The 19829-nt window shown below is 41.7% G+C and overlaps 4 protein-coding genes across 6 annotated transcripts in view; 2 read left to right on the forward strand and 2 right to left on the reverse strand.

Moving 5' to 3' along the window:
- Positions 1-6659, reverse strand: part of acp7 (acid phosphatase 7, tartrate resistant (putative)) — a 13881-nt gene extending 7222 nt beyond the window's left edge. The window contains exons 1-7 of one of the 2 annotated variants that reach the window (XM_008304756.1): positions 6522-6659; positions 5628-5745; positions 5373-5493; positions 4451-4651; positions 4190-4372; positions 2119-2144; positions 1100-1197 (exon numbers count right to left, since the gene is read on the reverse strand). In XM_008304756.1, coding sequence (XP_008302978.1) covers positions 1100-1197; positions 2119-2144; positions 4190-4372; positions 4451-4651; positions 5373-5481 — 617 coding nt within the window. In that variant the 5' untranslated portion in view covers positions 5482-5493; positions 5628-5745; positions 6522-6659. The remainder of the gene's footprint in view (positions 1-1099; positions 1198-2118; positions 2145-4189; positions 4373-4450; positions 4652-5372; positions 5494-5627; positions 5746-6521) is intronic. The other variant, XM_008304757.1, reaches the window with a different exon arrangement.
- LOC103374635 (KATNB1-like protein 1) overlaps positions 1-10645 on the forward strand; it is a 37885-nt gene extending 27240 nt beyond the window's left edge. Inside the window, exons 1-10 of one of the 2 annotated variants that reach the window (XM_008304753.1) lie at positions 6181-6280; positions 8462-8574; positions 8683-8720; positions 8802-9078; positions 9153-9268; positions 9340-9390; positions 9468-9557; positions 9692-9793; positions 10039-10132; positions 10231-10645. In XM_008304753.1, coding sequence (XP_008302975.1) covers positions 8467-8574; positions 8683-8720; positions 8802-9078; positions 9153-9268; positions 9340-9390; positions 9468-9557; positions 9692-9793; positions 10039-10132; positions 10231-10272 — 918 coding nt within the window. In that variant the 5' untranslated portion in view covers positions 6181-6280; positions 8462-8466 and the 3' untranslated portion in view covers positions 10273-10645. Of the gene's footprint in view, positions 1-6180; positions 6281-8461; positions 8575-8682; positions 8721-8801; positions 9079-9152; positions 9269-9339; positions 9391-9467; positions 9558-9691; positions 9794-10038; positions 10133-10230 lie in introns of those variants that run through there. The other variant, XM_008304754.1, reaches the window with a different exon arrangement.
- Positions 10646-11250: 605 nt separating this feature from the next.
- LOC103374638 (fibrinogen-like protein A) lies at positions 11251-14749 on the forward strand. Its single transcript, XM_008304759.1, has 2 exons — positions 11251-11389; positions 14055-14749. Exons 1-2 carry the CDS (start codon positions 11251-11253, stop codon positions 14747-14749), a joined length of 834 nt encoding a protein of 277 aa, XP_008302981.1.
- Positions 14750-16126: 1377 nt separating this feature from the next.
- chrm5a (cholinergic receptor, muscarinic 5a) lies at positions 16127-17710 on the reverse strand. The gene has a single exon (XM_008304758.1). It carries the CDS (start codon positions 17708-17710, stop codon positions 16127-16129), a length of 1584 nt encoding a protein of 527 aa, XP_008302980.1.
- Between the last annotated feature and the right edge of the window lie 2119 nt (positions 17711-19829).

Raw genomic sequence — 19829 nt, forward strand, 5'->3', positions numbered from 1 at the left:
CCACCCTGCAGCCCCTACCTGAGACATTATCAATCAAACTTAAGTTATCTCTATTGTTTGTCATTTCTACTGAGTCGAATCCACTCAACTTCAGTTTGATTGATATTATCTGAAGCAAACAACAACAAAAAATACGTTTTCTGAAAATCTACAAAAATGGAGTTGTCTGTTTTTGCAAATGAACTCTTCAAATTCTCATTGCCAGCTAATTTGCAAATTGTTTTCATGATTAACTGAGTGATCTAGTCAATAAAAATGTCAAGAAATAATGAGAAAAACCCAAAACAATTTCATAAATCCAAAGCAGACATCTTCAAACAGTCAAATATTTATAATCTACTATCATTCAAACTATCATGGATCAGACGTCAAGTCAGTACAGCGTTGCAATTAAGAATTTAGAACCAGCAACGATTCACGATTTAAAACACCGACTTGAACAATGTAATAAGTAAACTAAGACAGAATTAAGATAGTGTGCGATTGTGCCCTCGCTGTCTCTTCATCTGGAAAAACTCTCCAAAGCCTAAATGTGAGCGACACATTCTGTGACGATGAGTCAAAATGCAGACAGAGTTCCCACCACCGCGGGCCATCTCTGAGAACTGAAAAACAGATATTGAGCTGATGATTCCCAGTCAGATAAATGTTTGTTTTGGAGAGCGTTGCCTTGTTTAGATGTTTTTGGTTCCTGATACTGTTCCAGCCTTTGGAGACCAAAATAGCTCCCATCTGTTCAAACGGTACAGCGAAAAGTTTTCGGCTGAACAAAGTGTCTTCGCTGCAGCAGAAAAACTGTGGCTTGAGTCTGTCTCACCAATACGAGACGGGCTCCGACGTAAGAGAGCGAAACACATGCGCTGCTGTTTTTGCCCAAACCCCCATCAATTACACTTCTGCCTTGGAATGTGGTGCAAATGTAAAGAAGCAGGAAAACAGAATACAGACAGAAGACAGTCAGACAGCTCCTGCGTTGACTCACCGACTATAAATGTGGCACTTTAAAGATTTCTTCCCTGAGTTCGTTTAAGGATACACCTTTGGAGCGTGAGTGTGAAAGAGAGGCGACTGGAGAGACGTTTAGTTAAATTCCACCTACTATGCGGCTTCGTGGTTGCCCGGACAGGTCATGTAGGGAACGTAGGCCGCTATGGACTGGATCTGCCTCATGAACTCATCTCCAATCCTGGCATTGTCCTGGAACAGTGTCATTCATCCATTAAACATGACGCCAAAGATTTTCCCGTTGGATGTTGCATTTTTTTCCCCCCCTCCATTCACTGCTATTCGGCCAAATTAGTTTAAGAACTGAGCGAGTCCATTTTCCAGACAGCTTCAGGAATGTATCGTCAGGCAGGCAAGCAAACAGGCCTCATTGAAACCAGAAGAGCAGGCCTTTAAAAGCACGCTGCAGTTTATTGCCGTGCTGATGGCTTTTACCTGCCACAGCCATTAATGACCTTTCACACAAAGTTCTCCTCTTACTCTGTTTTTCTATTTATAATGTTGGTGAAGCCGCAGGATGTGCTCGCACATTCCAGCTGAAAACACAGCTTGTGTGAATTATGGTTATTAATTCTAGCAGACGTCTGCTGATTGCATTCATCGCTCCCTGTATATTAAAAAAAAAAAAGGCATTAATAAAGCGAGAAGTCATTTAAGGGGAAAATGATATTAGCATCCAAGACAAGGTTATGTCCGCTAAATATCAAAGATGACAGCAGGGGGAATTTCATATGAGCAAATATGTTATTGGGACTTAAGACTTGTGGTTTTGAAGAGCACCACTTTTATTCATGAAATACTTGGGCGACATGACCCTAACTCTCATCTTTCACCGCAGGCTTAAGGCATTTCGCAGTAATGCTAATCATAAGCTGAATGTCTTAACCACTGCTGAGAGCTTTTATGTGCCCTGATAATAAACAGTGGTGCGCTGTGGGACGGGGGCAGCAGAGGAAGGTAAAGTGGCTTATCTCATCTGTCACTCCGGAATTAATGGGATATCGGAGCAGTTTTAAGAGCATAAGGTATTGATGAAAGAAATTTGCCGTCAGTGATCCGGGCGCAGGGTTTTATCGCGCTTCACAGTGATGGAAAGATAGAAGGGTGGAATACCTCGTCCATATCATAGGCGAAGTCACCTGTGAAACAGAAAATAAAGCTTTCGATTAGTGTGACAATATGGACATCTTTGGTGCCAATTAAGTTTATATCCTTATCTGTTTAACTTTATTTAAACCCTTAGATGTTGTTTTTGGAGGTCTGTACGTGAAGGAATAGTTTTCGCAGTTGTTTTCCTCCATAGAGTTGAAAAGAAGACAGAATGCTAGATAGAATGTTAGCTAATCTAGCTTTAGCCTCCAGTATCTCTAAGACTCAGTAAGTTAAAAAAAAGTTAAATGTTAAAAAGTAGACTGAAGCATTGCACCAACCTCCTCATCTAAAACTCAGTAACAAAGACATTAAAGGAGCAGTACGTAGGATTTGGTTGCTTTTACCAGTGAGGTTGCAGATTGAAACCAACTGAATATTATGACCTTAAGTAGCAGTGGTTGGCACTGCAATGTAAAAATGCAAAAGGCCCCATCTAAAGCCAGTGTTTGGCTTGTCCATTCGAGGCTACTGTAGAAAACACGGCAGTGCAACTTACATAAGACAACCCACTCCCTCTGAAGGGTTCACTCAAAAGTAATTAAAAGACAATGGCTCCTATTTTAAGGCGATTATGCAATAATGAAGACATAATAAGGAATCTTACACTCCATGTCAGCTAAAAACTTCCCATAAAACCTCCACGCTGGTCCTTTAAGTGTGTTTCCCAAAACATCAGACTAAATCTAAATGGCTTGTTAACTACAGTTATCCTCAGGCCCCGTTGTCATGCCAGCAAAACAATCAGCCCCAGCATTCTTCCAGCAGTCGAAACAGGTCATTTAGCGTCCTCAACAAGAGCAAGCAACGTACAAATGTGCAGCAATTATAGAATAATCCTTACAGTATAAATAAATCATTCTGAGTAATCAGTTACTAGACTTGAATGAACAAGAACATTAAGTGTGCTTAAAGCAGGAACACGTGTAAATGTTCACTAATCTGTAGATCAGTGTAATTTGTTCGCTTGTTCACAGCTGCTATATGCTGTATGAAAAGCTTCTCCTTTAGTTTAACTCCTGCAGCCATAACACACAAAGTATGCTGATGATTTAAGAAATGGCACGACAAAACACAGTGACAACAGCCTGCTAAAATCCGGTTAGCTAATAAGACTGTGCATTCTTTTTTTATTCTTTTTTAAAGTCAGAATACTGCAGCTCATCGTTCATGTACGTCACTGCCTCCTTTCTGACTTTCTTTTTAGCCAAAGTAGCATTTCATGTTTTATTCGTAAAGTGCTGAAATAAAACTGGATTAGTTCTATTATAACTGCACAAGTTAAATAAAAAAATCCACACCATTCGTCTGTGGCTGCAGATTTAAGCTGCTGTGTGCTTGTGCGGTGCCAGCAACATAATTTCTTGGAGAACACTCTTTCAATTGGTTTAGCTTCGGTCCGTACGTACCATTGTGATCGTTACTGCCATGTGAGAGGCCAAGAGTGGATTTATTCATCACCTCTGATTTATGCAGCACCTCAGCCAGACCTTTTGCACTTTGCGCTACTGCACCTTCATAAACCAATATAGCAGCTGACACTCACACAGTCCAGGCGCCTGCTGCTGCTGTTGCGCTTGCACGTTTAAAACACGGCCTAGCAGGGGAAATTGTGTTTAACTTAGTGGTTCATTTAAAAAGCCAACAAAAAGGAAGCGAGCCAGCGAATCAAACGTTCTGGGAAAACACGTTTTGGCACAACGTGCATAGATCTGTTTAGACTCTACAACCTACTCACATTTTCAGTTGTGAGGCAAAAGCAAACACGTGACTGGAACCGAACCCGTATTGTTGAAAAGAAATACTGCAAATGACGAATATGTATTATTATGCTAATTATAGTAATTTACAAAATGATATATTATCTCTTCATTATGCATTTCTGTTGGACGTCAGCGAGCTAACACAATATGTGTAAGCAGTGCCAGGTATCTGTGGATGACTAATGCCTTTGGATTCTGTCGATAAAACTAAACGCCCCTTTAACTGCTTTTACAGTGCAAAATAATAACGTTTCTATCAGTGTAGTGGTTACCTATGTGCAGGATGACGTCGTACATGCCAAGCTGTGTCTCCTTTTGCAGCCGAGCCAGAGACTGAGGGTTCTCGTTGCCCAGATCACCATACAGAGCAAACCTGGGACTGAAACTAGAGCTGTCGTTCAGAGCAGTGAAGAGGAACACATCGCTCCAGCCTTCATCACTGCCACAGTGGTAGACTGAACAAACAAGGAATTAATCTTTATATGGTGAGACAGTCTGACAAGCCAAATCAGCAATATCAAAGCTCCACCCACCATAAGTAGCAGCAGGTTTGAGGTCTGTGAGCGTGACTCTGTGGATGAACATCTTCCTCTTCTCCTCTCCAGAGTCCACAAAGAGAGTAGCGTCACCGCTGGCGCTCATCTCAAACAGCCGACCCCCCAGAAGGCCATACTCCACCTTACTCTCTGTCTTATTGAAGGTGGTCCAGGTCACGACCATGGAGCCTGGAGCTCCTGGGAAGAAAAGCCCCGTTATTGAAAACGTGATGTAGATTGATCTGACAGACCTACTGGATTCACTTACTGATGCATTTATAAAAGCCGAAAAGAAAAGCTGACTTTACAAGAGTGGTGCTTTTGATCTTGCTGCTGGCAAGATATAACCATGAGAACGTTGAGTTAAGCTGACAACTGGCCAGGTACTTATTTCATCAAGACATCAACTCATTAAATGACTACCACATGTTTCACCTTCGTAAAGAACGTACAAAAGGGTATTTATGCTGCACCGAACATCACCCATATGTATGGCAGTTTAGGTAATTATCTGGTGCCTTTAACCTACACGACTTACAGACAGCGCACAGGTGCTGCTTCGTTGCACGGGACACTAAAGCAGGATGGTGTTTTGTCGCTAAAAATGTCATCAGCTTCATTTGCTTTAACGCAGCTGCATTAAATGAAACGCACGGATGAAGATAATTAAAAATACAATTGAATCATCTTGTTGCAAAGCTGCACAACAACATAAAAAGCACTGGTATATTTAGAAGGCTGAAAATCCAGTCCGCTAAATATACGAGTGCTTTCAGCCATTGTAATATTGAGTGATTTGTTCAAATGGTCTGTAAATCTGCTGGCCATATGACCTGGATGCGTGTTTGTATTACTAAGGGGAAAATAGTATCTCTAAATGAAAACACATGAGAATAATGGAAACGGTTTAAACACTTACCTGCGTAGGAGAGGTGCACCTGCTCCGGCTGGGTCCAAATTGGAGGAACACCGTGCACCAAGAGCGGTGCGAGGCTTAACAACACACAGGCAGCATGAAGAGGCACCATTTTAACACTGACCTGCAGGAACAAAAGCCGAGTTAAAGAAGCCGCACACACTCCAGTTTAGACACATGATCTTTAAACCTCTCACACCCAAATCACATGACACTAAAGGCACTAGCACATAAAAAAGAAGAAGTGGATGAATATACCTCTTATAAGCCTTTCAATACCTGACCTGGCCTCAGTGCCAGTTCACACAGTGCTGAGTGGCATACACTTCAGTTTGTGGTGAAGTCAGTTAACCTGCAGTCAACCCGAATGATGAAACTGCAGAACCACAGCAGCGGAGTCAGCGAGAAGCGAGGAAACAGATGATGTGTCAATAAAAGCAGCTGATGTTGTTGTTCAGTGTGCATTCGGAGAAGTACCAGTGAGCTCAAGCACAGCACAGATTACCCTGCAAGTTGTGGCTTGCCTCCGATCGATAGTGCAGAGGCAAACAGCTGATCAGGGTAAACGTTTTCAGGGTGATGGCTCACGAAGACATTCAAGTTTTCATTTGAGCCATTACTCTCTATCGGCTGATCGGTGACAGAAGCGGCCTGTTCAGCTGATTATGTGGTGTCTCAGTGGGAACAGCTGACTGGTTGGGAGGATAACAATCTGGACCACTGATTAAACAGTGTTTAGTTTTGAAATGCATGTCAATAGTCGCTAGAGGGTGCACTGCTGCACTGCAGTATGAATAGGCTGCTTTATACTCTCATACTGGGCGGCTTCATACGTTAGATAGTGGTCAGTCTTGTAAAGGAATCAAAAGGATGTTCAACTCAATTATCTCTGTTTAGGGAAGGAAAACAAGGTGAGTACGACAGGTTCACCATTACAGATAGCTTATTTGACTTATTTTAAGTGTAGTAACACAGTTATTTTCTGTCAGTGACAGACATATCTTTACTGATTGTAACCGTAAACAGCTCTAATTAACTCGGTTTCTATTTCGTTAGCTGTTAGCTTCAGGATGTACTTATTCGATAATTAACAGCTAATAGGTAATAACGGTACGTACAACAGAAGACAGTCAGTCTCCGGACAACACTTACAGTTAAAACTAAAGGTAGTGAAAGTCGGTGTCCACATGCAGAGACGTTTTCTATCCTCGGTAAGTCAGCAAACTATCAACTTAATAACTTAAACACTCAGAGCAAACAAAGCTAAGCTCTTTGACCGAAGACTACTTCCTGACCACGTCACTGTGCGGAAGAACAACAGTGCCCACGAGGATTGTGGGAAATTGAGTTTTCATGTGTTTAACCGTCAGAGCAGCAAATTGAATGCTTTATGGATGTAAATTTATGAAAGCCCCTAGCAGACTCCATCTAAATGATAATTTAAGCTTGAAAACGAAAAAGTAATTCCATAATAGCGTTATTATTTTTCCACAAATGTATGTGTCATCTGAGTATAAATTAAATTCAAGATTCCAACTGGGATTTTCATTTTCACATACCAGTATGGGTGACCATATTAAAATGAGAATGAGAAGCGCGTTTGACATTTAATTTTCAAAGACTTAACCTACTCTACAGTGGATAATATTCAAATGCAGTAAGCCCCTAGTCATTTGCATTCACATTTGCATGTTGCTCTTTTGGAGTCAAAATGTAAATGAAAATGCAGTTGGCTAACAATTTGGAAAATAGAACGAGAACAACCTACTCTACAGTGGACAATATTCAAATTCAAGCAAAACTATGGCCCCAGTATATTGGATTTACATTTACATGTCACCTCACTCCTCAGGTGTCACAGTGAACATTAAATTACCATCTCTCAGTCCTTTCATGAAGCCACGACTTCAGGTAGAACACCACTTCCTCGTTCAGCTCCACTGTCAGCTAACTTTGGCACTGCAACGGTGGTGGAAAAGTATTTAGATCCTTTATCTTAATCACAGTGCTTTCTTCTCTTGCAAAAATCTGTGCAAAGTCCATGTTTTTGTACAAACAGAGGAACCGTACATCATTATTTTTCACATTCAGAGGACATTTCTTGTTGATATGTTTTTCTATTGATGTCCCCTTTGCTGCTGCAACACAGCAAATTTCCCCGCTGTGGGATCAATAAAAGCCTATCTTATCTCATCTCATCTTACTTAAAAGTAGTAATGCTACAGAATAAAAACAGCCTGTAACACGTTAAAGTTCTGCATTCAAAATCCTGTTAGTACAGAAAGTAAACTCATTAAGCAGAATAGCCGATTTCAGAATCATATATATGATATTATGGGATTATAATTTCTAATTACTTTATCAGTATGGGCAGCCTAATCTACTTAAAATATTACAGCATAATTAATTACTTAGTTTATGTTTTATTTTAGTAAATTACTTGAAATTGAAATAGTGGTTATTATTGTCTATTTATTGTTTAGATTGTTTATAGTCAGAATTACGTTCTATATTTATTGTCTGCATCCTGTTTATATTTTTTTTTTCTATTTTTCTGTTTTTTAAAATATTTTTTATACTTTTTTTCTATGTTCATTTTGCACCATGGGGCATCGGAGTACGGCAATTTCAGTTCTCTGTATGTTGTACATATGACAAAACTGACAATAAAGCTGACTTGACTTGAAATTAAATAACTAGGAACTAAAGCTTTAAAATATATGTGGTGCGACTTGTAATGTTTTTGTCTCTAAATTATAGCTGTATTGAAAGTAGAATAAAAATTTTAAAAAGAATTAGTACCTCAAAGTTGTACATAAATTCAGTTCTTTGGTAAATATCTTAGTTGCATTAGTCCACTGAAATTTAGAGACAAAAATTAAACTGCCATTGCCGTATTATTTTGAGAGTGACAGCTGGTTGTGTAAGTGTATGTACTTGTTGTATTACTCATGTATGCACAGTCACGTTGTGGAGACTTTTTCAAACAAAAAGCAGTAACAGAAAACCTTACACAAACATTAATATGAGGCTAAATGTGTGTATTAAGTCCTACTAACATTTTGCTAACTGATTTTCTTCCCTCTCTTTAGAGCTGATGGACTCCAACACTGCAGACAGAAAGAGCCAAAATCCTGAACATGCCTTCCACTATGATGCAGCGCACTACAAAGTGAGCTACTCTCACGGGAGAAACCCCAGCGAGGTGAGCTGCTCACTATTATACACAAGATGATTTCTGTATGCTGGACCTGTATTGCTGCTCATAGCTCTGTACTGTCTCATCATGCTACTGTGTTATTCTTAAATGCAGGGAGATTACGATCAAAATGAGGAGCTCAACAAAAAGCGGTACGTCGTTCATGCTTTGTGTTTACTGCAGCGGTTGCGTTTTGCTTTCAGTCCAAATGCTAAACATTTTATCCCATCCAGGTACCCAGTTAGTCGCTGTGGCAACAAACCGGGCAGAGTGAAGCGGGTGGTGTCGTGCAAGAGGAAGACTCATCATCTGGCCGTGGCTCGGAGGAAGCAGCTCGGGTCTGGGAGGACCTGCGATGCTGCCAACAAGGAAAATGAGATGAAGTGCTGGCAGGACACGGAGCAGGATATCTTCAGTATGGAGCCACTGGAGTTCCCACTAAATTTCATCAGTAACCACAAGACTGGTAGAACTGGTCCTGAACAGACTGACTACTGTACACTCACTGAGGTGAGAGAGAGAGACCGTCACAACACTTCTTTCATGTTCACGAGAAACTATCTGAACCTCACCATGTTTTTCAGCTCACGAGGGATCACAGCACGATGACTGATGTGCTCTTTGGAAGAAATCTCAGGCTGAAAGTGGCTCTAACGCTGTGGCAGAGAAACGTTGGGGAGCTGCTGACGTACTTTTTGAGGTGCGTTTGGTTTTAAACATGTGCGATGCAGTGTGTTTCAAAAGTATGGTTACCTCACTGTCTTTGTACAGAATTCAAGACACCGGTGTGTTTGTTGATTTCCTTCCCCTGATCAGCAACTGGTAAGTAGTTTAATTTAATCTCAGTGCCACTAACAAGAAATGGAGCCAGTGATGCTTGAGTGTAATTTTCTCTGCAGCATTGACGAGGATTCTTCCAGGATGACCATCGGCTGCTGCGTCGACCTCTTTCCTCTGGTTAAGAAAGTCCTCGACAGTCCGTATGAGGAGTAAGCATTTCTGCTGTTTTGATTGGAACTGATCTACTATAACAAATCACACAAGCAGAAGAACAACCAATAAGTACAGCAGCAGGATATTTACAGAAATTGTAATAATTTAAGATTGTCTTTTATTCTTATAGGTATCTTATTGTTGGTTTAAAGTGGATCCGTTCAGTTTTGAAAACCTGGTGGAAGGAGCTAAGAGCAAGTAGATGCAGTGACTCTGCTAAACCGCTGGATACGTAAGTGTTGCTTCATTATACTTAAAGATGAAGCAATGTTATGGTTTGTTATTGACACGACAAACCAAAAGTGATCATTTAGTCAAAGAAACTTCTGACATTCAACCCAAGAAATAAATTAATCATACATAGTTAGTAGTTATGTCCATAATTCACTGTTATTATTATTAATATATGGTATATTGTGTAGATCAGCAAAAAAAAAGAATAGATTTTTTTTTATTAATTTATTAACTTTCTTACAGAAATTTCCAAGTTTTCAACCAGCAGTTGTTGGAGTTTTGGCACCAGGAACCTTCCTTGAAATGTGTCCCAGGAGCTGCAGGAGACATAGTAAAGGTCAGTGTAAAAATACAGAATTCACCACTATTGTGTTTTTATTTAAGGTTTTCTTACACTGAACTAAAATGACTCCATACATCCTTTTTCCCTTTCAGGTCATCGACTCCTTCTTGTCTCAACTGACTTCACAGCCGTGACGATCAGGACGCCATCTTTCTCCCAAAACACTTAAAGAATCCTTGTAGAAACCTTAGAAGTTGTTGTGTCCAGCGAGTGCCTTTTTGATTGTACCGTCGACTTGACGGGTTTGTCAGACTGCAGCGCAACTCGAGTAAAATATTGAGCAACATGTGCAATAGGAAGTTTGATTTGATTGTCTCTTCAGTGATAAATAAGCTGATTTAATTCTCGTTACACTACAGAGACTTTGACGACTGTAAGAATGAATGTCATGTATGTCATTTTTATTCACTGTATCTGTTCTATTTAACTGCTTCATCAGTGATTATTAAAGTTTCTATTTATGAGTTTTACGTTTGTGCTTGGTAATAAAATCAATTCTTGTTACAACAAATGTCTTTTCATTGGGGAGAGGTAGCACTGACATGTACAAATGCAAACTTTATGTAAAACTGTACACGCTGTCCTTTACTGTGCTGCACCTGAAGTTAAAGTCCAGTCGAGCTGACATGTTTAAGCTAAACCTCCACAGTTTAGTCTCGCCTGGACTTCGACCTCATTTACCGTTGAAGTGATTTAAAGCGAGGCAGAGATACGGGTTTAACACGCGGGTTTATCTCAGTCGACACAGATAAGTGGAGGCTCGGCGTCTGTCGTTGCGATGTGAACCTGAGGCTGAAGTCCAGCTGTAACTGGGCAGGAGAGGCTGTGTGAAAGGATTCAGTGAACTCTGAATCCAAAGTCAGCAGTTGTGTTTTGCATTCTGGTGCTTTTCCAATCAGCAGAGTGGACGAACCTCGGCGTGGAGTGTGAAGATCCGAGGACAACGTATTCCTACAGTGTGTTTCTTCACACAGGTGGCTCTGCTCAATGTAAGCACTATAAATGTAAATTTCTTCTGTCCAGTTTATTTTGTGTGTCCAGTAAAATCAATATTAAGCTCGCCTGTATCAAGAACTAAACGCTGCCGGTTTGGCCGCAGAGCAACGTGAAGGATGGGCTGTCTGAGATGCTGGCTGCCAGCTTTGCTGCTGCTCAGTGTGACTGGATGTGACGTGGAGCATCTCCAGGCAGAGAACCTCCATCTTCTTCCCCCAGATGAGCATAACTTAGTCCTAAACCAGGGAATGAGAGGTACTTTCACTTTCAGTTTGGCATTTCATTTTGCTGTCTGTTTCAGTAATACACTTTGCAGCAGCGGGAGAATGAAATGCACAGAACTTGATCACGTAATGCACTGCACAACATGTACTTTGTCTGATTGCTTTATAAAATACTAAATTCTTTTCAGATTGTCTGCGTGGAATATGTCTGTGGATGTGGGTCAAACTCCAATCCGTCAACAGAAAATTCTTAGTGACTCACTGATGATAAATGTTGTGTCCAGTGAGGAGATTTAAGGATATCTAAGTAGGACAAATGTCAGACAAACAGTTGTCATAGTTTGGCAGCTGATGGAGGTTTTACCACGTTTATCTGGGAAAGACATTGAGAAACGGTGCTGCTGTGTTGTTGTCATCAATGTAATGATTAATTAGTGGTGTGTGTGTGTGTGTGTTGGGGGGGTAGAGTTAGACATTATTACATACTACTAATACTACTACTGCTGCTACTGCTGCTACTGATAATGACAATAAAAAGAAGAAGTACTGCACTTTTGAAAACAAGGGCAAGATTCCCAGAAAGAGTCATAATTAAAATAACATTAAAAAAGAAAGAATACAGATGCAACAATACAAAATGCTATATGTCTGTAATAATCAATACGAGTAAATTAATTTCAGCAATTCAACCTTAACTAAGTTAGCTATAAAACACATTTAAAACAACAGCTGTTGAGCTAAAGCGCTTCCCAATAGAGGAACCAGATTGGCAATAGAAACTGACCCTGTATTGTAAGTAGCAGAATATTACTAAATAGGCAAATAACACTGACTAATTTAAAATATTAGATTCTACAATATAAATAATATTAATAACAAATTGCATGAGTATTTTAGATTATTTCTTGAGAGGTATCTAATAAATCCAGAGGTACTGGCAATAGTGAAAAGGAAAAACATCCTTTCAACCAGAACCCGGCTCAGGGAGGTTGGTCGTCTGCCTCGACCAGGCAGGGTGAGGGTAAAGAGAAGAGAGGAAAGGATAGCAGAGACAAACAGAAACCAAACACAGGACAGGCTGGTGGCACCTGTCGCTACAGATCAGACCAACGCAGCTGCAGAAATTCCTACAGAAAACAGTGAAAATAGTCACCCTGGCTCTGACTGAAAGCTCAACATGTCTGTGAAGATTCTCAGTCATCCAGGTCATGTTTCCTCTCATAGATTAATCATAGCAACTGGACTTGCTTGAGTTCCTTGAAGATGTTTCATCCAAGAGGCTTCATCAGTTCTGACTGACTAGTTGGGAGTTCCAGATACTGATATCCTTGAGGATCCATTAAAACCTGAGTTTGAGAGAGAGGCGAAAGAAGCCATCTATGTCAAACTGGAAAGACCATCCGTCAACAGAGGTGGAGGTCTGAGGCATCACCTCTCACCTGTTTACAACTCAGTCTTAAGAACTCTTCCCAGGAAGCTGAAACCACATCCACACCTCACCACAAAAGACCCTTAACGAACCCTATTGGGGCAGGGGGAGCACTAGTGACTCACATAACGAGGGGGAGGAGCAACAAACCCCCAACTGAAACCGAAGCTCAAGTGTTAATGACTCCTCAAGGATAGAAGTATCTGGAACTTCCAATTAGTCAGTCAGAACTGATGAAACCTTTTTGGATGAGAAGTGAAACGTCTTCAAGGAACTCAAAGCAAGTCCAGTTGCTCCGATTAATCTATGAGAATATTAAAGCTCAACAGTTAATGCTTGATATCCTTCTTTTTTTCAACCACATTCCAGCACATAAACCCTGGTGAAATCACAGAAAGTCTTTTTTACATTTGGCCTTTTTGTACTAATTACACAAGAATTTAATTTTTAAATTTTCTGCTGATGACTTTTAAACCAACATCTGAGTCTTACCCCAAGCTACATCGCAGAACACTTGACCCCATATGGGCAACACTGCAGCCTCAGAGCCTGAGGTGGGGTCCTGGAACTGCCTGTTCCAAACTGGAGGCCTAAATCTAAATGTGACTGAGTTTTTTTTTCCATCAGAACCCCTTAACTGAGGAGGTAAAGCTTGCAAATAATTTCTTTACAGTCATTTTTAGAGGCTCGCTTTCATGTGATGTTGTCTTTTTTTATTGCTAATTAAAGTATTTATTGTTCTATTATTTTATTTGTAGATTTAATACTGACTATAGAACAATTTCGACAAACTATGATGTGTTAATTAGTGGTCTTAAGAGATGGCAGTGGGCTAATTTGGTTACTTTTGGACAGACTCACAGATTCAGGTTAGCCGTTTCACCCTCGTTTCCAGGTATTGTGCAGAGCGTAACGAACCATCTCTTTGGTGTTACCTCGTATTTAACGGACAGATAAGAGTGATATCGATCTTCTCGTGCAATTCTTGGCAAGAGCGTGATGAAAAAGAGAAAGAAAGCAGTAACTCGCATATAACCCTCTTTGTACTGCTGTGTGTTGTTTGAAGTTTTGTCCCCCGAAATTTATCTTCACCTCGATGTCAGAACACCACTTCAAATTGCTTTAGCATCAGACGGACATAAATGTGATCAAAGGGACATACCTCCTGCATGTCACCCACCAGAACTCTTTACGACAGAGCAGAGACGTAGCTAGCAGAGTGTAATGCCCCTCCACTACTTCACTGGTATGTTTATTTGCCCACCAGCGCTGCCCAGAGACTGCTATGACATGCTGATGGCCGCCTCAGGTCAGGCCAGAGACGGCGTGTACCTGATCCAGCCGGGCGACACCCCCATCGTGGCCTACTGTTCCATGCAGGAGGGAGGCTGGACGGTGGTGCAGCACATCACCATCAACAGCAGCGTGGATTTCGATCGCACCTGGGCCGAGTACAAGGGCGGCTTCGGGGACGTCACCGGGGATCACTGGCTCGGGAACGAATACCTCCATCAGCTCACCCGCGGCCCAGCGCGTTACAAACTAGGAGTGAAACTCGTGGATCAAGACGCCGTCACCAAGACGGGGGAGTACGATCCGTTCCTGGTGGAGGATGAGTCATCAGCGTACAGGCTGAGGCTGGGGTTGTTCCAGGGCACGGCCGTAGACGCTCTGACCCTGGATACAGAGAACTACCTGCATGACAACCAGAAGTTCACCACCAAAGACAGAGACAATGACAACTACTTCCAGAACTGCGCCAAACTGGAGTTTCAAGGGGTTCCAGGAGGAGGCTGGTGGTACGACGCCTGCGCTGGTGCCAATCTGAACCGCAGGAACGTCATCTACTGGCAAAAGGACTGCAACAAGGAGCGGCTGTGCAAATACGCATGGATGATGGTGAGACCTTCAGACACAGTTAAACTGGTTCCAAGTGGAGACTGCAAGAAGGATGAGCTCTAAGGACATTATTGGTGCCTAGTTTTTTTCAAGATTGCCTTTCCATCGAACACCAACTTCAGTCATTTTCTGATAGCAGCTCTTATGTTGGACATTCAGTTCACCACATTTTATTCTGAAATGCATGGACATGATCACAAAATACCGAAAAGAACCCAAAATTTATCACAAACTTTGAAACACAGTATAAAATTGCAGTAGCTCTAGCTTTGTTTCCACCATGTCGATATGCTTTGAAGCGAAGCATCTTTTTCATTCCGCAAAAATTGCAAGTGCAGACGTCTGGTTTATCACAGTTACAAAGAAAAGGTGTTTCATGACAATATAGCTTATGACACAGAATAATAAAATAACTTTCCCATCTCGTCTTCCATCCAATGCTTACAGAAAGAAACACCTCACAAACAGCTTTGTACATTACAAGTTTGCCAGAAATACAATAAGAATATGATGACATATTGATTTAGCTACAGTAATTCCAAGAAAACAGACACTGTATTTCAAAGAAAAAAGAAAATATCCTGAGGATGAAGAGAAACAGCGTGTACTGTCCAATCCTCCACACCGCTTCCTATGTAAACACCGACGTTGTGAGCGAGTTACTTATGCAGTTAGAATTAAAGAATTTAACAGGTTTGTTTTTGGAATTGTTGACCGCTAGTGTTTCATCAATGCCTGTTGGGGATTTTTGTACGACAGAAAATGCTTAATATGTAACGTGAAAACAATGAATTTTGTATTTATTCATCTGACAAATGGCACGCGTGAAAAGGCTTCGATTTATCATCAAGTTATAATCTCGACTTCGCAAGCAGACATCAGGACGACACGTATTAGCCCTTCAACATAAAATAGCAATCGCTAAATGTGCATTGTCGAGACAATACTGAGAGAATTAAGCAGATCTGCATGTGTTGTGACGTTTTGGGTGTAAGAGTGTTGACTTGGAAGCTGGCTTTTTTTAAACCAACAGTGTCGATAATTAGATTGAAATCGTTTTATAATGTCCAGATATCAAAGTGTGCGTCTTGACTACGAATACAATATGAAGTAATCTGTGTTAATCGATGGCATCGTGTGCACATAAGCATCAATTTGGAGGGAAAACATTTTCAGTATTTCAGAACCTATGTACAGTGTCACTTATAGTAGTACAGTTGTATAATGTTCTTCCATTTCCACAGTTTTTAGCAGCAATTAACATACACTACAGCAGACCTACTGATTAATGCGCAACACTAGAAGATGTACCAGCCTCTTGATATAGTATTTTTTAGCTTTCATATCACCTAATATGTAGAATTCAAGTTCATAAAGCCAAGAACATGTGATTTACAGCCATTTTCATACACCATCTTTAAAAAAAAACAACAAAGTACTTCATGTCAGTTTGGAGCTCACCACAGGGTTTTGTCCATACCAGTAGAGCTTCTCCTCAATCCTTTTCTTTTTCCACTGGCAGAGTAAGAGCATGCGAAAGGTCTTTTGAAAAGTCTTGTTGCAAAGGGCATAGCACATGGGATTGACGGTGCTGTTGACGTAGCACAGCCAGTAGCCCAGATGCCAGAGGGAGAGGGGGATGCAGTCTGAGCAGAAGGTGGAAATCAGCACCATGATGTTGTAAGGCGTCCATGTTAGGATGAAGGCCAGCAGGATGGCGCTGAGAGTCTGAGCTGCTTTCCTCTCCTTGATCAGCACCATCCTCTTCCTCTTAGTGATCTGGTTTTTCAGCGTAGCGTCTATGGGCTTAGAGGTCGAGGAGGTGGACGGAGCGCTCATGGACTCGGCCGAGGAGAACGTCGATGACGCCATTTTGGTGTCTCCGTTTTTGCTTTGGTGCTCCACATGAGTATCTTTGGCCACAGGTTTAAACTTGTACGACACACACTTGCTGCTCCTCTGGGAGCTGCTTTTGGGTGGTGTCGTGAAGAAACTGTCTTCGTCGTAGCTGCTGAGCTGCTCGCTTTCGCTGCCCACTCCGCTTTTGCCGGCCTCGCAGGCCTGGTTTCTGAAGGAGGAAGCCTGGAAGCCACCAGGGGACACCGGCCTGTCCTCATCCTCCGAGGAGGCGTAGCTGTTAAAGGTGGTGAGCTGGCCGGCTTTGGACCACTCATCATTGGTGGTGGCTGCTGATTTGGCAGCGTTGCTCCTGCTGGAGGATGACCAGGAGGCCTGGTTCCTGTCGTGCGAAGCTGATCTTAGTTTACAGCTAAAACAGGATCTAATGATGGTCTTCTGAGGCTGAGCCACCCCAGAGTCTGTAGGATAGTTAATCCCCTGAAGCTCCGCCAGATCCTTCGTCCTCTTTTCTGTCTCCTTGTAGATTCGACAGTAGAGGATTGTCATGACTGATACGGGGATGTAAAAGGCTGCGATTGCCGTCCCAAAGGTTATTACAGGCTCTGAGAAAAACTGGATCTGGCATTGCCTCTCAGGAACAGTCCTTTTTCCAACAAAATATTGCCAGCACAGAATAGGTGGAGCCCACAGAATGAGGGACACCAGCCAGGCTAAACCTATCATGATCCCGGCTCGTTTGGGGGTCCGCTTGGCCCTGTAGGTCAGAGGCCTGGTGATGGAGAAATATCTGTCAAAACTGATCACCAGCAGGTTCATGACAGAAGCGTTACTGGCTACGTAGTCCAGAGCCAACCACAGGTCACAGGCCAGGTTCCCCAAGGCCCAGTAGCCCATCAGTATGTAAGAGGTGTACAGATTCATGGAGAAAACACCAATGATGAGGTCAGCAGCTGCCAGACTCAGCAGGTAGTAGTTATTCACTGTCTTCAGTTGGCTGTTGACCTTAAAGGAGAGCATCACGAGAACATTCCCCACGATGGTGATGAGGCTGACGATAGCGGACACAGTCGCGATGGTGATCACCTCCCACAGGCTGTGGGTGACCAGGTGGACGTCCATCGTGCTGCTATTCACCGTGGCGTTCACCATGATTTCTCCTTCCATGGTCCTCGTGTTTATTGGCATCCAACCATGACAGGTGTGTTTGGAGTTGACACTTCCATGAAGCTCTCCTGGTAAGAAAAAAAAAAAAGAAGTTATTTGTTATCTTTGCCACAAGATGGCATCAAATCAGCACGTTGGGCGTCAGATAGTCACACTTGCCTGGACATTTCTGATAAAATGTTTTAAGGAACATATCTAAGGGTAAATTTGCTTACCACGCAGTACAGAGTAGCATTCAGCTGAGTTTCTCTTCTCATATGTGTAATATTGCCGTTTTCACAAGTAGTTCAGGCTCACGTGAGCGTAGACCCATATGGACCGTTTTGGGCAATGACTGCAAACATCTGTGGCACACTTCAAAAATCCAGGCCATTACGTAATTACATTTGCTGCTCTAATTCTGTGCTGTCAAAATACCAGTGCATGTTTATAGTTCACTGAGACAGCCATTTGTTAGAAAGTGAGTTCGCGTTTGTGATGAAACAGAAATTCTCCAACAAACAAGTGATGATGCTGGCTTTTCTTTTTGTTTATTCAGATATGCAGCTGAATATTTTTGCTCTGGTCATCCTTGTGTTGCAGGTGAAGGTGCAGCTTTTGGGCATCTTGTTTAGAAAATGTATGCAAACTGAGACTGATGGTAGAACATCTTGTGATGCTTCTTTATAATGTCTGTAAATACTTTATAACTGTGTAAATACATTATTATTTTATTTTAATTGTGTATCTTGTTTCATCTGTTTGTGTGTTTAAAATAAATATCTCGGATCCAGTCCTTTTTCTGTGTACGGTGCAGCACCAACGTGCGTTGAGCAAAAAGCGAGAAAATACCCTGTGAAAGGTCATTTCTTTGGTGAATATTAATTTCACGTGCTTTGGGAGGAGAATTATTTGCCTGGAGGACAAGTAAATCAAAGAGTATTTATGAGAAGGTCATTATATCGTTATGAAATGTTACAAACCGATCAGTGGCTGAAGCTTTAGCAAAGTAAACATGAACATTTGTACAGTTCCTCCTGATCAGATAAATTGTAAAATAGCAATTAGAGACTAATCAAATGAAAAAAGGACACAAATTTAGTATAATTTTGTTGTTCTTTCTGTTACTGAAACACCTTTACAAATGTGACAGCTTAATATCCCTCAAACTAGATGTAGAAATAAGAACAAATTAATGTATTGCACTTTGATGTGGGCTTCGTTTAGTAGAAAACATCTACTTTCTAAATGTGCCAATACTGGATGTTTAATTGTTAAAAGTTTACTAAACGACAGACACAATCTGATTGCTGAAACATCCATGTGCACATTTCAAACTAACTGCCAGCTATTTTCTGCTGTTTTTGCAGCGGTTGCATTAAAAATAATCAAAGAAGCAAACATTTTCTGAGTGGCGAGTTTCACAAATGCCTTGCAGCCTTCTCCCCTCTCTGTCATCAGTGTGGTTCACCCCGCTGCTAACACGAGCTCAGGAATGGTGAGTGACCCGTGCAGCAGAATGAACCCGTCACTAGTCAGCGCCCTGTTTAATCACCTGTGTTTTCACATCCGAGCTCAGTGCAGCGGTGCCGGTGGTACTGAGGGGGGGTGCTCGCATAGCACCCGTAGAGGGCAGCAAGAACCCTGCACATATAGAAGCGTATAGTACACATAGTCCCCTTAATCTTGGAGTTAGAGCAGTGGAGTGAAGGCACATTTTAGTCCTTGATGCTGGACACTATAATCAGTAGTTAGGTGATATCAACCTGGATGTTTGACGTAAGCCCACATGAAATGACTACGGATTAACGTGTTGCCTTTCAGGTCTGAAAAATGCATGACAGTGAAGGTTTTTATTAAATGTGTTAAAGTCACATTAGATCTCCTTGATTTCAGTACGTGTGCATCGGTGACAAACACAGATTCGTACCCATTCATTCAGACTGTGCAGCATTTGGGCGTGTGGTTACCAGTCTCTGTGCAGCTCTGTGCCACTAACACTTCTCTCCCTCAGGAAATATTTCAGCCAACTGGGCACAGTCACATTGGCATTTTCAGCCGTGCCACTTGCTCTGCTTAAAATTAGGGAATCACTGTGTTGCATCCCAGTATCCTGTGTCCTGTATAAGACCTTCCAAAC

This window comes from Stegastes partitus, unplaced genomic scaffold (assembly GCF_000690725.1).
Source record: "Stegastes partitus isolate 25-593 unplaced genomic scaffold, Stegastes_partitus-1.0.2 Scaffold2313, whole genome shotgun sequence".
In the NCBI taxonomy this organism is placed as follows: domain Eukaryota; kingdom Metazoa; phylum Chordata; class Actinopteri; family Pomacentridae; genus Stegastes; species Stegastes partitus.